We start from the raw sequence: 13311 nt of genomic DNA on the forward strand, positions 1-13311 counted from the left end.
TTTATCCCACCCCCCTCCTTACCCCCTGGTAAGCCCCTGATAAACAAATAAGTTTGTTTTCTACATCTGTAACTCTATTTATATTTTGTAGATAAGTTCATTTGTACCCTTTTTTTAGATTCCACATATAAGCGATATCATATATTTGTCTTTGTCTGACCTACTTCACTCACTATGACAATCTCTAGGTCCAGTCCATGTCGCTGCAAATGGAATTATTTCATACTTTTTTATGGCTGAGTAATATTCCATTGTATATATGTACCACATCTTCTTTATCCATTCCTCCATGATGGACATTTAGGTTCCTTCCATGTCCTGGCTATTGTAAATAGTGCTGTAATGAGCACTGGGGTGCATGTATATTTTCGAATCATGATTTTCTCTGGATATATGCCCAGGAGTGGGATTGTTGGATCATATGGTAGCTATATTTTCAGTTTTTTAAGGAACCTTCATACTGTTCTCCATAGTGGCTGTACCAGTTTACATTCCCACCAACAGTGTAGGAGGGTTCCCTTTTCTCCACACCCTCTCCAGCATTTATTGTTTGTAGATTTTTTGATGATGGCCATTCTGACCAGTGTGAGGTGGTACCTCATTGTAGTTTTGATTTGCATTTCTCTGATAATTAGTGATGTTGAGCATCTTTCCATGTGCTTTTTAGCCATCTGTATGTCTTCTTTGGAGAAATGTCTATTTAGGTCTTCCACCCATTTTTTTGATTGGGTTGTTTCTTTTTTTGATATTGAGCTGCGTGAGCCATTTGTATATTTTGGAGATTAATTATTTGTCGGTTGCTTTGTTGGCAAATATTTTCTCACATTCTGAGGGTTGTCTTTTAGTTGTGTTTATGGTTTCCTTTGCTGTACAAAAGCTTTCAAGTTTAATTAGGCCCCATTTGTCTATTTTTGTTTTTATTTTCATTACTCTAGGAGGTGAATAGAAAAAAATCTTGCTGCGATAAAAGAGTGTTCTACCTATGTTTTCCTCTAAGAGTTTTATAGTATCTGACTTTACATTCAGAATGGTCTTTAATCCATTTTGAGTTTATTTTTGTGTATGGTGTAGGTAGTGTTCTAATTTCATTCTTTGACATGTAGCTGTCCAGTTTTCACAGCACCACTTATTGAAGAGACAGTCTTTCCTCCATTGTATATTCTTGCCTTCTTTGTCATAGATTAGGTGACCATAGGTGCGTGGGTTTATCTCTGGACTTTCTGTCCTGTTCCATTGATCTGTATTTCTGTTTTTGTGCCAGGACCATACTGTCCTGATTACTGTAGCTTTGTAGTATAGTCTGAAGTCAGGGAGCCTGATTCTTGCAGCTCCGTTTTTCTTTCTCAAGATTGCTTTGGCTATTCGGGGTCTTTTGTGCTTCCATACAAATTTTAAGATTTTTTGTTCTAATTCTGTGAAAAATGCCATTAGTAATTTGATACGGATTGCACTGAATCTGTAGATTGCTTTGGGTAGTATAGTGATTTTCACAATGTTGATTCTTCCAATCCAAGAACATGGTATATCTCTCCATCTGTTTGTGTCATCTTTGATTTCTTTCATCAGTATCTTATAGTTTTCTGAGTACAGGTTTTTTACCTCCTTAGGTAAGTTTATTCCTAGGTATTTTATTCTTGAGATGCTGTTTTTTAACTTATAATGGAGCTATAATAATACTTACCCTTTTTACCTCTTTTGCTGCTTCCAATTCTATTACTATCAAATGACACATCGTATCCTCTGAGGCTATATGAGTCCTCTGAGCCAATGAACTATATATATAATTGTCTTTTCCCCCCACCCCTCTATCATCTCTTGACCACCAGGCACTTGCCAGTATCCTTAAGGACTTTGGTTCTTCACTCCAACATCCCGTCATCATTATGGGGGATTTAAAAAATCTAACTATCTAAACAACAACCCATTTAACATATTATTTCAAACTTCTTTGAATGCGTCAACCCCAGTATACCTTTGCTCCTTGTCATTTTAGCAATGAATTGTTCTGAAATCTTAAATTTAGTATTCTAAACTGTTACCAGATCTGCATAAAGCACCTAGTTTAACACCTTGTACATAATGGTGTTGCTGTAAATGATAGCTCATGTTATCATTGTTACTCTGGCTCTTTTACTTCTTTGTTACCACACAGCTAGATGTTTGGTCAAACATTTCCATTCCCTTGATTCTTCAGGAAGGAGTTGAGAAAGGGGCCATCAGAAAATTTCATTTTCTTCTCTGTTTACCCTAAAACTATTGTTACCCTTTACCATTTCCTTACTGATGCCCCCACAGCATCCTTCAACCTTGTCTTTATAGGTATGTAGGTTTTGGTTGGGAAATAAGATACATGATTAGAAATAGGAACTATATGTGTATACACTGAGGCAGAAAAGTTTGTAATAGGTTTGGAATAATAGGGAGTCTTTGGAACTTTTTCTAGGATGTGAATTGACATAGGGTGCAGTTATATATAACTGTTACAGCACTAAATAGTTTGTATCACAATTGTTTACTTTTCTTTTCTGCTCCCACATCTATAGGGGGCAGACTTTTCAAGCAGAGGTCATAGCTTTGTATTCTCCGTTATCTCAGTCTCACTCTTCTCTGTTTCTCATTTTCCCAAAAGATCCTAAGGTTTCCTTCTTTTTGTCACATTAGTTCCAGCTGAGAATCACCCTCATTGAACTCCTGAACTGAAAACAGATATTACTGTTTCCTGAGGTGGTAGTTTTCTCTTTGCCCCATAGTAGATTCTGATGGCCTCCCTTCCCTGTTCTTCTCTTTGTCTCTGGAGGCTGATAGCTGCGAGTTTGAATCTGTGGGCTCTGACATGAAAGGGGAGACAATGTTAGAAGATCTAAGGGCAGGAGGAGAGGGTAATCAGGGTGTTTGTTTCCTTCTCTCCTTCCCTTTTTTACAGCAGTGTTCATCTATGGCTGCAGTTCCTGTTTGACAGTCCCTTTTCCAAGACCCAGTTCTCACTGAATTCTGGTAACTGTTTCTTCTTGCTCATTCAGGCTAGGAGTGGTAATAGATTTCTACTGTAGGTAATCCTCAGATACTTCCCGTCCTTGTTGATTCCTTAACCTGAATCTTACCTTCATAAATAGCCAATTTTTAAAAACTTAAACTCTTTTTGAGTGTGCAGTCTCTTTACTGCTGGGACCCTAGTTGATGTTTCCCAAGCCTATGTTGTCCTCAGAAGCCCATAGAAGACCAAGTAATCAAAGGGGGAGACCAATTAATGTGACACCTGACATGTGCACCTTTACAAATCTCACCTTTCCTTGGTTTTTGAATTTTCCATGCTTTGAATAATTTTCTCTCTTTTAGTAGCTGCAGAAAATTTGCTCTTTGCCCTTTCTTTCCTTTTCAGCAGTGAAACCTGCCTCTCATTTTCACCTATCAGAGGTTCCCAAACTTTCTCGATTCACAACATCCTCAGTGTTCCAGTAATTTTTTTACAGTGCATCTCTAGGCCAAAAGAAATACCCAGTAGTTCCATTTATTAAGAAGTAGTTACTGGGAACTCCCTGACAACCAGTGGTTAGGACTCCACGCTCTCACTGCCAAGGGCCCGGGTCCGATCCCTGGTCAGGGAACTAAAATCCCACAAGCTGCGTAGTGTGGCCAAAAATTAAAATTAAAATTAAATTAAAAAAAGAAGTAGTTACTAACTAAAAAGCTTGTGCACAGCAAAGGACACCATCAAGAAAATGAAAAGGCAATCTACAGAATGGGAGAAGATATTTGCAAGTCATCTATCAGATAAGAAGTTAATATTGCAAAATATATAAAGAACTTGCACAACTCAATAGCAAGAACAACAAAAAACAAATAATCTGATTTAAAATGGGCAAAGAAACTGAATAGACATTTTTCTAAAGAAGACATCCACATGGCCAAGAATGACATGAAATGGTGCTCAACATCACTAATCATCAGGGAAATGCAATTCAAATCCACAGTGAGATATCACATGTTAGCATGGCTGTCATCAAGAAGACAAGAGATAAGTGTTGGCGAGAATGTGGAGAAAAAGGAACCCTTGTACACTGTTGGTGGGAATGTAAATTGGTTCAGCCACTGTGGAAAACAGTATGGAGGTTCCTCAAAAAATGAAAAATAGAACTACCATATGATCCAGCAGTCCAACTCTTGGGTATATATTCAAAGGAAATGAAAACAGGATATTGAAGAGATATCTGCACTCCCATGTTCATTGCAGCATTATTCACAATGGCCAATATCTGGAAACAGTCTGTGTCCATCAAAAGATGAATGGATAAAGAAAATGTGGTATATATATACAATGGAATGTTATTCAACCATGAGAAAGAAGGAAAAACTGCCATTGTGACAACATGGATGGACCTTGAGGACATTATCCTAAGTGAAAGAAGTCAGACAGAGAAAGACAAATATTACATGGTATCACTTACATGTGAAATCTTAAAAAGTCAAACTCATAGAAACCAAGAGTAGAAAAATGTTTGTATGGAGAGGTTGGTAAAAAGGTACAAACTTTCAGTTATAAGGTAAATAAGGTCTGAGCATCTAATGGATAATGCAGTGTATAATGGTGACTAGTTAATAATACTATATTGTGTGAATGAAATTTGCTAAGAGAACAGAACTTAAATGTTCTTACCAAATGTAAATATTTTGTGTGTGTGTGTAAAATAGGTGATAGATGTGTTAATTAGATGGGAGGAATTCTTTAGTAGTATATATTTGTATATGTGTATCAAATCATCATGCTAACTACTTTAGAAAAAGTAGTTACTATTTACTTTCGGGCCTTCCAGAGACTTCAGACAAACCATACAGATTCCTTAGTTCTACCACAGTTTCTTCTTTGATCCCAGGTTCAGATTCATAATAAGACAAAATGAAACACAAGTTGAGACAGTTTGCCAGTATTGCCAATCTGTACTTAGCTCAGATCATACTGCTCAGCTATTTTGGCAGTGGTTTTACTCCATGTAGAATTTTGTTGCTCTTGAGGTTTGACATTCCCTACAAACATGCCCTTGCTTTATGGAATGGACCTGCTTCATCTGGAAAATTGCCAGCAAATGAGCAGTCATACTTGCAATTTAAATTCAATAAATATCAGTGACATTTCCCTATATAGAGGGTACTTTGCTTTTCAGATACTATATCCCTGCTTTACTGAATTGCAGTAGATGTTAGGGGTTAAAGTAGGATTAGGGTTCCATGCAACAGTGTTATGAATAGACATAAAATATCTTAATCTGCTTTGGACTGTAGCCACTGTCCCCCCTTAAATTGTAGAGAGAGTAATACAGGGAACAATGCAAAGTAACAAAAAGTAAAGAGCTTTATACCTAAAATTTCATGTAGAACTCCAGGAAAGCTAATGTAGGCCTTAAGATAACCTTCCATCCCAAATCTCAGGTGTTTCTAACGTACTTCAGGTTGAAGAATGGAATAAACAGACAGAGGAAAGAGAAATGAGTTAATATGTGAGTTTTACCAGAGTGGCTAGAAAAAATATAAAGGAGGTGATTTGACCTGCTCTCATCCAGAGAAAGATACACTCTTACAATTTTAGCAGTGTGAAAAGTATAAGAACTTTTAAGAATTACTAATTTCATCCCTAGCATCTATACCACTTGCATTTGCCTGATCCATAACAAGTTTTCCTCCCTGATACCATGGAAGAAGTTAGGAGAAAGTAGACCTCTCCTTTTCTAATCTAAAATAAAGTAGTCTAAATTACCAACCCCTGGTTCAGTTATGCAGTTTATTTCCCAAAATAACTGTTTTCAAAATACTTAAAATTTTAACTTGAATGGAATATTATAGCATTAATACCCACCACTTCTAAATGCCATTTGCTGATCTTAAAATAATAAAATAATTATCCTCTACTCATCCTTACCCTTTCCTGACAAGTATTCTCTCCCATAGTAATTATGTATCAGAGAGAAGCAATGAGGTAGGAAGTCCTGAGCTCATATACTCACTGCCAAGATACCTTTTTCTAGTCCTTTTTTTCTGAGTGTCTATGAGACCTTTTGGCACATTGTGTCTTGACTCATTTTTTTCATGTTCTGTTTTTTTATAAGTGTTTTCTGTGTTCATTTGCATCAACTAGTTTTATTATTTAAAGTCAAATGGTTTTTTTATTATGCATACTAGAAGCTTAGATAATAAGATGCATAAGTTCACAAATTGAAAGTTTTTATATGAAAGAAGTAATTTATTACTTTGTTGAGCCTAAAGGGAAAAACATTTATCTCTTTTTGTGGGTGATCCACAAAATCCTGAAAAAAAAAATAATGGAGAAGTCTTATGCTTTATAATTAAAATGTATGCAGATTGTGACTTGTATGTAGAGGTCAATTTATGGCTTGACCTCCAGTTTATAAACTGTGTTCTACAAGTACATTTAATAATTGATTGTTAAAACCTTAAATATATTTTCCACATAAGCATTATTTTTAATGACTACAGAGTGTTCCCTCATGTAGATAAGGTATAATACTCAAGTTGTCCCTGGTTTTGGGGGGGTTTTTTGTTTCGTTTTGTTGTGTTTGATGTTGTAATAAATGAACATTTTTCTGTATAAAACTTAGTTTCCTGTTTGCTACCTACCTACACAGACCCCTGTAATCACTGGTCTTATTACCTGGTGGTATTCTTTAGAAGATTAAATGACCTAACATTCTTAAAGTGTTTGGCATAGTGTGTGGCACACTGAAAGTGGAGAATAAATGCTATTCACAGACCTTTTCCTGATCAACATTGGGATAAAGAAATAAGAAGGTTTGAAATGGGTTCTTTGAGGTGAGCATTGAGGTCTAGCAATAGCACAGCCTATGATGCCAATAGGAGAAGGAAAATCCAAAAGATTGAAGCTCTGAGATGGAAAGAAAGAGTTTCGGTGGTCATTCATCTGTATTGATTGTTCCCAGTTGTGTATTCTTTATCTAAAAGGAATACCTTAACTGGAGAATGTTGGAATATGAATGTCTTCCTTTTAGTTAAAATGTGTAAGTTTGTTAAAGTAATATATAATAGAGAAACATTATAAAAGCACTCTTTAAAATAGTGCAACCGTTGTGTATGTTATCTTTGTTTATTGTATTTGTATTTTATATTTTTTGTAATATTTTATTCACATGTGTGTCCAATGACGTGTTCCCTGTTTTCTTTATTTTTTATTTAATTATTCTAGTCACGTGAACTGGAAATTTCAGTTTATTGGCGTGATTGGCGATCTCTGTGTGCTGTAAAATTTCTGAGGTTAGAAGATTTTTTAGACAACCAACGGCATGGCATGTGTCTCTATTTGGAACCGCAGGGTACTTTATTTGCAGAGGTAATAAATGTATTTTATTAAATATGCATAACTACCATTGAAATTATATATGTAGGCAACATGATGTAGAAGTGGGAAGAGTATTAGGCTGAATGGCAGACAACTTGAATTCTTGGCTCAACTCTGCCACTAAATAGGTATGTTACCCTGAGACAAGTCATTTATCCTCTCTAGGTCTGTTTTCTCATCTAGAAAATGAGGAGATGGAACTAAATTATATCTCAGATTCTCTTAAGTTTTCAAACTTGCAAGTTTATTGAATTTCATGAACCATAAATCTAATGCTATAGTCATGTCAACTTGAATTTTCTTAACTGCAGGTTACCTTTTTTAATCCAGTTATTGAAAGAAGACCAAAACTCCAAAGACAAAAGAAAATTTTTTCGAAACAACAAGGTAATTACTGAGAAATCAAGTACAAAGTGTTTTGGTGTTAGCTTAAATACTTTAAAAATGTATATACTATTTAAAAAGTGATATCCATCTTTTCTTTGTGTTTTCTTCTTATTTGTTCAATTATTTACTTCTAAATTTTGTTATGGAAAATTTGAAACATGCGTAAGTATAGAGACTAGTGCGGTGTGCCATCACTCAGCTTCAACAACAGTCAGCTTATGTCCAGTTTTGTTTCATCTGTGTTCCATCGCTTACAACTTCCTCAGATTATTTGAAGCAAACCCAGACATCATATTGATTCATCCATAAATATTACAGTTAGTATCTCTAAAAGATAAGAATTCTGTTTTTAAAACCTTAACCACATACCATTACTAGACTTAAATGAGCAATTCCTACGTATTTATTTTTAAAACTGATTTTGCTTTTTTGCACTAGCCTTTAATAACAAATAGTTAAGAACTGTTTTTTTAAGTGACAAATATTGTTTGTTCTTCATAAATTATAAACCGATGAATATGAATTCTTAAATTATGGCTTTTGGTAATATATTAAAAAAATACTTGTTCTGTTTTCTTTATTTACAATATCCACAGGCAAAACATTTCTCAGAGCTCCTCAAATGAATATTAATATTGCCACTTGGGGAAGACTAGTGAGAAGAGCTATTCCTACAGTAAATCATTCTGGCACCTTCAGCCCTCAAGCCCCTGTGCCTGCTACAGTGCCAGTGGTTGATGTACACATCCCTGAACTAGCACCTCCAGCTAGGTATGTGTCTTAAGATTTTTAAGCATTGCTCTTATAAAATAGTTATTGTGACATTTGTACATATTGATTACAGTGAGCCTATTAAAAGTCTCATTTTTTCCAAATACTATTTTGAAACTAGTGCTCTGCTTACTTTTAAAACAATAAAATTGTTTGCCTTAATTGTAAAGTTATTTAAAATATATACTTTTGATTACTGCTTTTGGTGAATTGCTTTATCTTTTATAAGTGATTCTGCAGTAACCAAATTGGACTTTGATCTTGAACCTGAGCCTCCTCTGGCCCCACCACGTGATTCTTCCCTTGGAGAAATAGATGAATCTGCTGAATTAAGAGATTTGGATACACAAGGACAGGTAAGGCATTTTAAACCTTGTATAATTCTTTTTCACCAGATAAATTACCAGTAAAAGCATCATAGTGAATGAGATGTTAAAAACATCTCATTTAACATTTTAGTTAAAAAATGCCTGTGTGAACTGTGTTGTTTATGTTGCTTGTGAATGAAACATAAAAACCTCTGGATGCTCATGAGCCAGGAGAGATGGAATAGGCTGCTTAATCTAGGAGCATAGGAGCATGGCTGATATTGGACGACATGTTGCCTGAAACACTGTGCATCTTCTAACTAGGTTAACATGATTTTTGAAAAGGCATGTAAGATGAAAGTAATGTATTCATTTTTTTAAATTGAAATATGGTTGATTTACAACATTGTGTTTCAGGTGTACAGCATAGTGATTCAGTGTTTTTTCAGATTCTAGTCCATTATAGGTTAGTACAAGATAATGGGTATAATTCCCTGTGCTATACAGTATATCCTATTGCTTATCCATTTTATATATAGTAGTTTGTATCTGTTAATCCCATACCCCTAATTTGTCCCTCCCCCCTTCCTCCTCCCCTTGGTAAGCTCAAGTTTGTTTTCAAAATCTATGAGTCTGTTTCTGTTTTGTATATACATTCATTTGTATTATTTTTTAGATTCTACATATAAGTGATATCATATAGTATTTATTTCTTTGTCTGACTTATTTCACTAAGCATAATATTCTCTACATCCATCCATGTTGCTGTAGAGGGCATTATTTCATTCTTTTTTGGGGGGAGTAATATTCCATTGTGTGTGTGTGTGTGTGTGTGTGTGTGTATGTATACACACACATACATTTTTAAAAAATTTTATTGAAGTATAGTTGGTTTACAGTGTTGTGTTTAATTTCTGCTGTATAGCAAAGTCACTCAGTTATACATATATATATTCTTTTTCATATTCCTTTCCATTATGGTTTATCACAGGATATTGAATATAGTTCCTTGTGCTATGTTGTAGGACCTTGTTGTTTACCCATCCTATATATAATAGTTTGCACCTGCTAATCCCACACTCCCAATCCTTCCCTCCCCCAAACCCCCTCCCCCTTAGCAACCACAAGTCTGTTCTCTGTGAGTCTGTTTTTGTTTCATAGATACGTTCATTTGTGTTTTATTTTTGATTCCACATGTAAGTGATATCATATGGTATTTGTCTTTCTCTTTCTGACTTACTTTGCTTAGCATGATAATCTCTAGGTCCATCCATGTTGGTGCAAATGACATTATTTCTTTTTAATGGCTGAGTAATTCCATTGTATGTATGTGTGTGTGTGTGATATATATATATATATTTACCACATCTTCTTTATCCATTCATCTGTTGATGGACATTTAGGTTGTTTCCATGTCTTGGCTATTGTAAATAGTGCTGCTATGAACATAAGGGTGCGTGTATCTTTTTGAATTAGAGAGTCATCTGGGTATATGCCCAGGAGTGGAGTTGCTGGATCATATGGCAACTCTATTTTTAGTTTTTTGAGGAACCTCCATACTGTTTTCCATAATGGCTGTACCAATTTAAATACATTCCCACCAGTAGTGTAAGAGGGTTCCCTTTTCTCTACATCTCTCCAGCATTTATGATTTGTAGACTTTTTAATGATGGCCATTTTGACCGATGTGAGGTGGTACCCCATTATTGTTTTGATTTGCATTTCTCTAATAATTAGTGATGATGAGCATCTTTTCATGTGCCTATTGGCCATCTGTATGTACCACATCTTCTTAAACCAGTCGTCTGTTGATGGCCGCTTGGGTTGCTTTTGTGTAACTGGCTATTGTAAACAGTGCTTCTGTGAGCATTGGGGCTCATGTATCTTTTCAAATTAGTGTTTTTGTTTTTTCCAATGTATTCATTTTTTTTACCTTTTTTAGATAAGAGTAATATATAATTAATAACCATAAAAATGAATATCCAATATCTGAATTTTATTTTCTCACCCATATTTATATCAACTTTTAACATTTTTTTCTTTAACTATCCTTACCTAATAAGTTGTTTTCTGAATGTTTCTATGATTTAATGAGTGTTTAATATTTTACAGGTTTCAGAAACAGTTTTTGATACTGAGAATGACAGAAATAGACTACTTCCAAAATCTCAATCTGAGTATGAGCCTGATATTCCTCAATCAGGCCTAGAATATAGTGGTATTCATGAACTTGAGGACAGAAGGTAAAGAATATGTACACAGCTTTGCTACATGTTTAGTCCCATACTTTTGCCTTATTTTGATTGACATTACTGTTTTCAGATCTCAACAAATGTTTCAGTTTAATCTACAAGACTTCCGGTGTTGTGCTGTCTTGGGTAGAGGACATTTTGGAAAGGTAATCTTTTAAATTTTCTTGGAATGCCTACAAAAGTAATAACTCACATGGGAAATAATTATTTTAATCTCATTTCAGGTGCTTTTGGCTGAATATAAACACACTAATGAAATGTTTGCTATAAAAGCCTTAAAGAAAGGAGACATTGTGGCTCGAGATGAAGTAGACAGGTTAGTTTTTTAAAAATGAAATTGTTTATTTTTCTGAAAATGTAGCTTATCGTGAAAAATCAGTGTATGTATTGCAACAACAAAACTTTCTATTTTCCTAATACAGTTGACCGTTGAATAACATGGGGTTTCAACTGCATGGGTCCACTTAAACATGGATATTTTTCAACAGTAAACGCTACAATATTACATGGTCTATGGTTGGTGAATCCACAGATGTGGAGGAACTGCAGATACAGAGGGCTGACTATAAATTATACACAGATTAACCCCCGTGTTGTTAAAGGGTCAACTGTAATAAGTAAAGAAACTAAATAAATTAATGCATAAGGTAGGCATTAATTAAATGGTTTTCTTTCTAGCTAACTCCCTCTTCCCCTTCTTAAGACATTTTACTGCTGAGTGAATACCAAGGAAAGATGATGAAATGTTTAAACTAATTCTAATAAGTTTTTTTACTTGGAAATGTTAAACGGTTTATATGGAATAGGAACTGTTATACATCTGTGGTTGGGTGAGGCTATTTCCTGTTCATACTACAGAAGTAATAAGATGTCATTTACAAATAATCTTCAGTTAACTGAATGGTTAATATATTCTGCTTTTGAAAATGCACCTACATCTATTTTTTGCTCTGTGTTTCTGAAAATGATATTTTTTGATCACAGCATCTTACATTTCTGGGTGTAAATTGATACGGATACCTCTTGATCTACAATTATTGAAATGTAAGGACTTTGGAGATAATATTGTAATTAGGTTAGAGAATATACTTTAAAAAGACTATCTCAAATTAATGGAGTGGTTCAACATGGAAATTATTGTATAATAAAATGGCATATTTATTACAGAATGAGGCTTTCATTTGATATTTAGAAGAAGTAGTATTTTTCTTAAACCACCAGTTTAAGGAAGCACCAGTTGATATTAATAGAAGACAGCCCTGTATAATGAGAACAGCCTGTGATTATCAGTGAGAAGGCTTCTCTAGTTCTGATTGTTCCTTCTTACTTAATGATTTGATCCCAGGGCAATTCACTGAACATCTTTGAGCCTCAGTTAACCCACATATTTTTTTTTTTAACCCACCTATTTTTAAAGTATATTTTTTGGTAATACTTGCCTTACCGAATTGTATTAAGTGCCATATAGATATATCAAATTGCTATTTTTAATATTTTTCCATGATATGGGAAGTTCTTAGAATTAGGATAGATCTTAAAAGATGTGGGTTTCCTTTATATAAAAAAATATTTTCCTTTTGGATTTGCCTATTTGTTTTTTATCCATTTCTCATACTTCTCAATTATATCAAAATAAACTTCTCTGATCTAAAACTACTTAGAGAGGATTTTGCATAATATTTATGAAATATTCTGAACACTATAGTATATGCTAACAACTGTGTATTTCTGTTACATAAGTAGTTAAAGCAAACCTTTAATTACACTGTCAGTTTGTTTATTACAATAATAGTAAGGTCAAATGTTTTTCTTTTCTGGAAGAATGTTTGCTTTATTCCAGATTCATATATGGTAAATTCATTTATATCCTAAAATAATAGGAGACTGGTACTACCGCAGTTAATAATGGGAAAGTGGTAATTACTTGGTGGTTTATATAACTTTCTGCTACATTGTTACTACTTTGAGCCACGTCTCTGTAGGAAAAAACTTTCTAATTAAATATAGATAGAATAATATTAATATTACTATTAAAGAAGAATGTCCAGATCAGAGGATGAAGCTTTAGCCAGAACCTGGGACATTACCCCTACTTAAAATTAATCCAGGCTTAGTGAAAAGTTGATGAGTGATCTTCATCTAACTTCAGTTATAAATCCATGTATTCAGTAACTTGGAAGTAAAATAATCTCCAGTAGAACCAGAAAAACAGAGAAATGTAAAATTCAGA

At 34.3% G+C, this 13311-nt stretch overlaps 1 protein-coding gene across 1 annotated transcript in view; it reads left to right on the forward strand.

Moving 5' to 3' along the window:
• Positions 1-13311, forward strand: part of PKN2 (protein kinase N2) — a 121765-nt gene that overhangs the window by 89195 nt on the left and 19259 nt on the right. The window contains exons 9-15 of the mRNA XM_068540246.1: positions 7211-7354; positions 7675-7750; positions 8347-8521; positions 8751-8877; positions 10942-11072; positions 11152-11227; positions 11306-11397. Of these exons, the coding sequence (XP_068396347.1) occupies positions 7211-7354; positions 7675-7750; positions 8347-8521; positions 8751-8877; positions 10942-11072; positions 11152-11227; positions 11306-11397 (821 nt within the window). The remainder of the gene's footprint in view (positions 1-7210; positions 7355-7674; positions 7751-8346; positions 8522-8750; positions 8878-10941; positions 11073-11151; positions 11228-11305; positions 11398-13311) is intronic.

Source organism: Eschrichtius robustus, chromosome 3, assembly GCF_028021215.1.
Source record: "Eschrichtius robustus isolate mEscRob2 chromosome 3, mEscRob2.pri, whole genome shotgun sequence".
In the NCBI taxonomy this organism is placed as follows: domain Eukaryota; kingdom Metazoa; phylum Chordata; class Mammalia; order Artiodactyla; family Eschrichtiidae; genus Eschrichtius; species Eschrichtius robustus.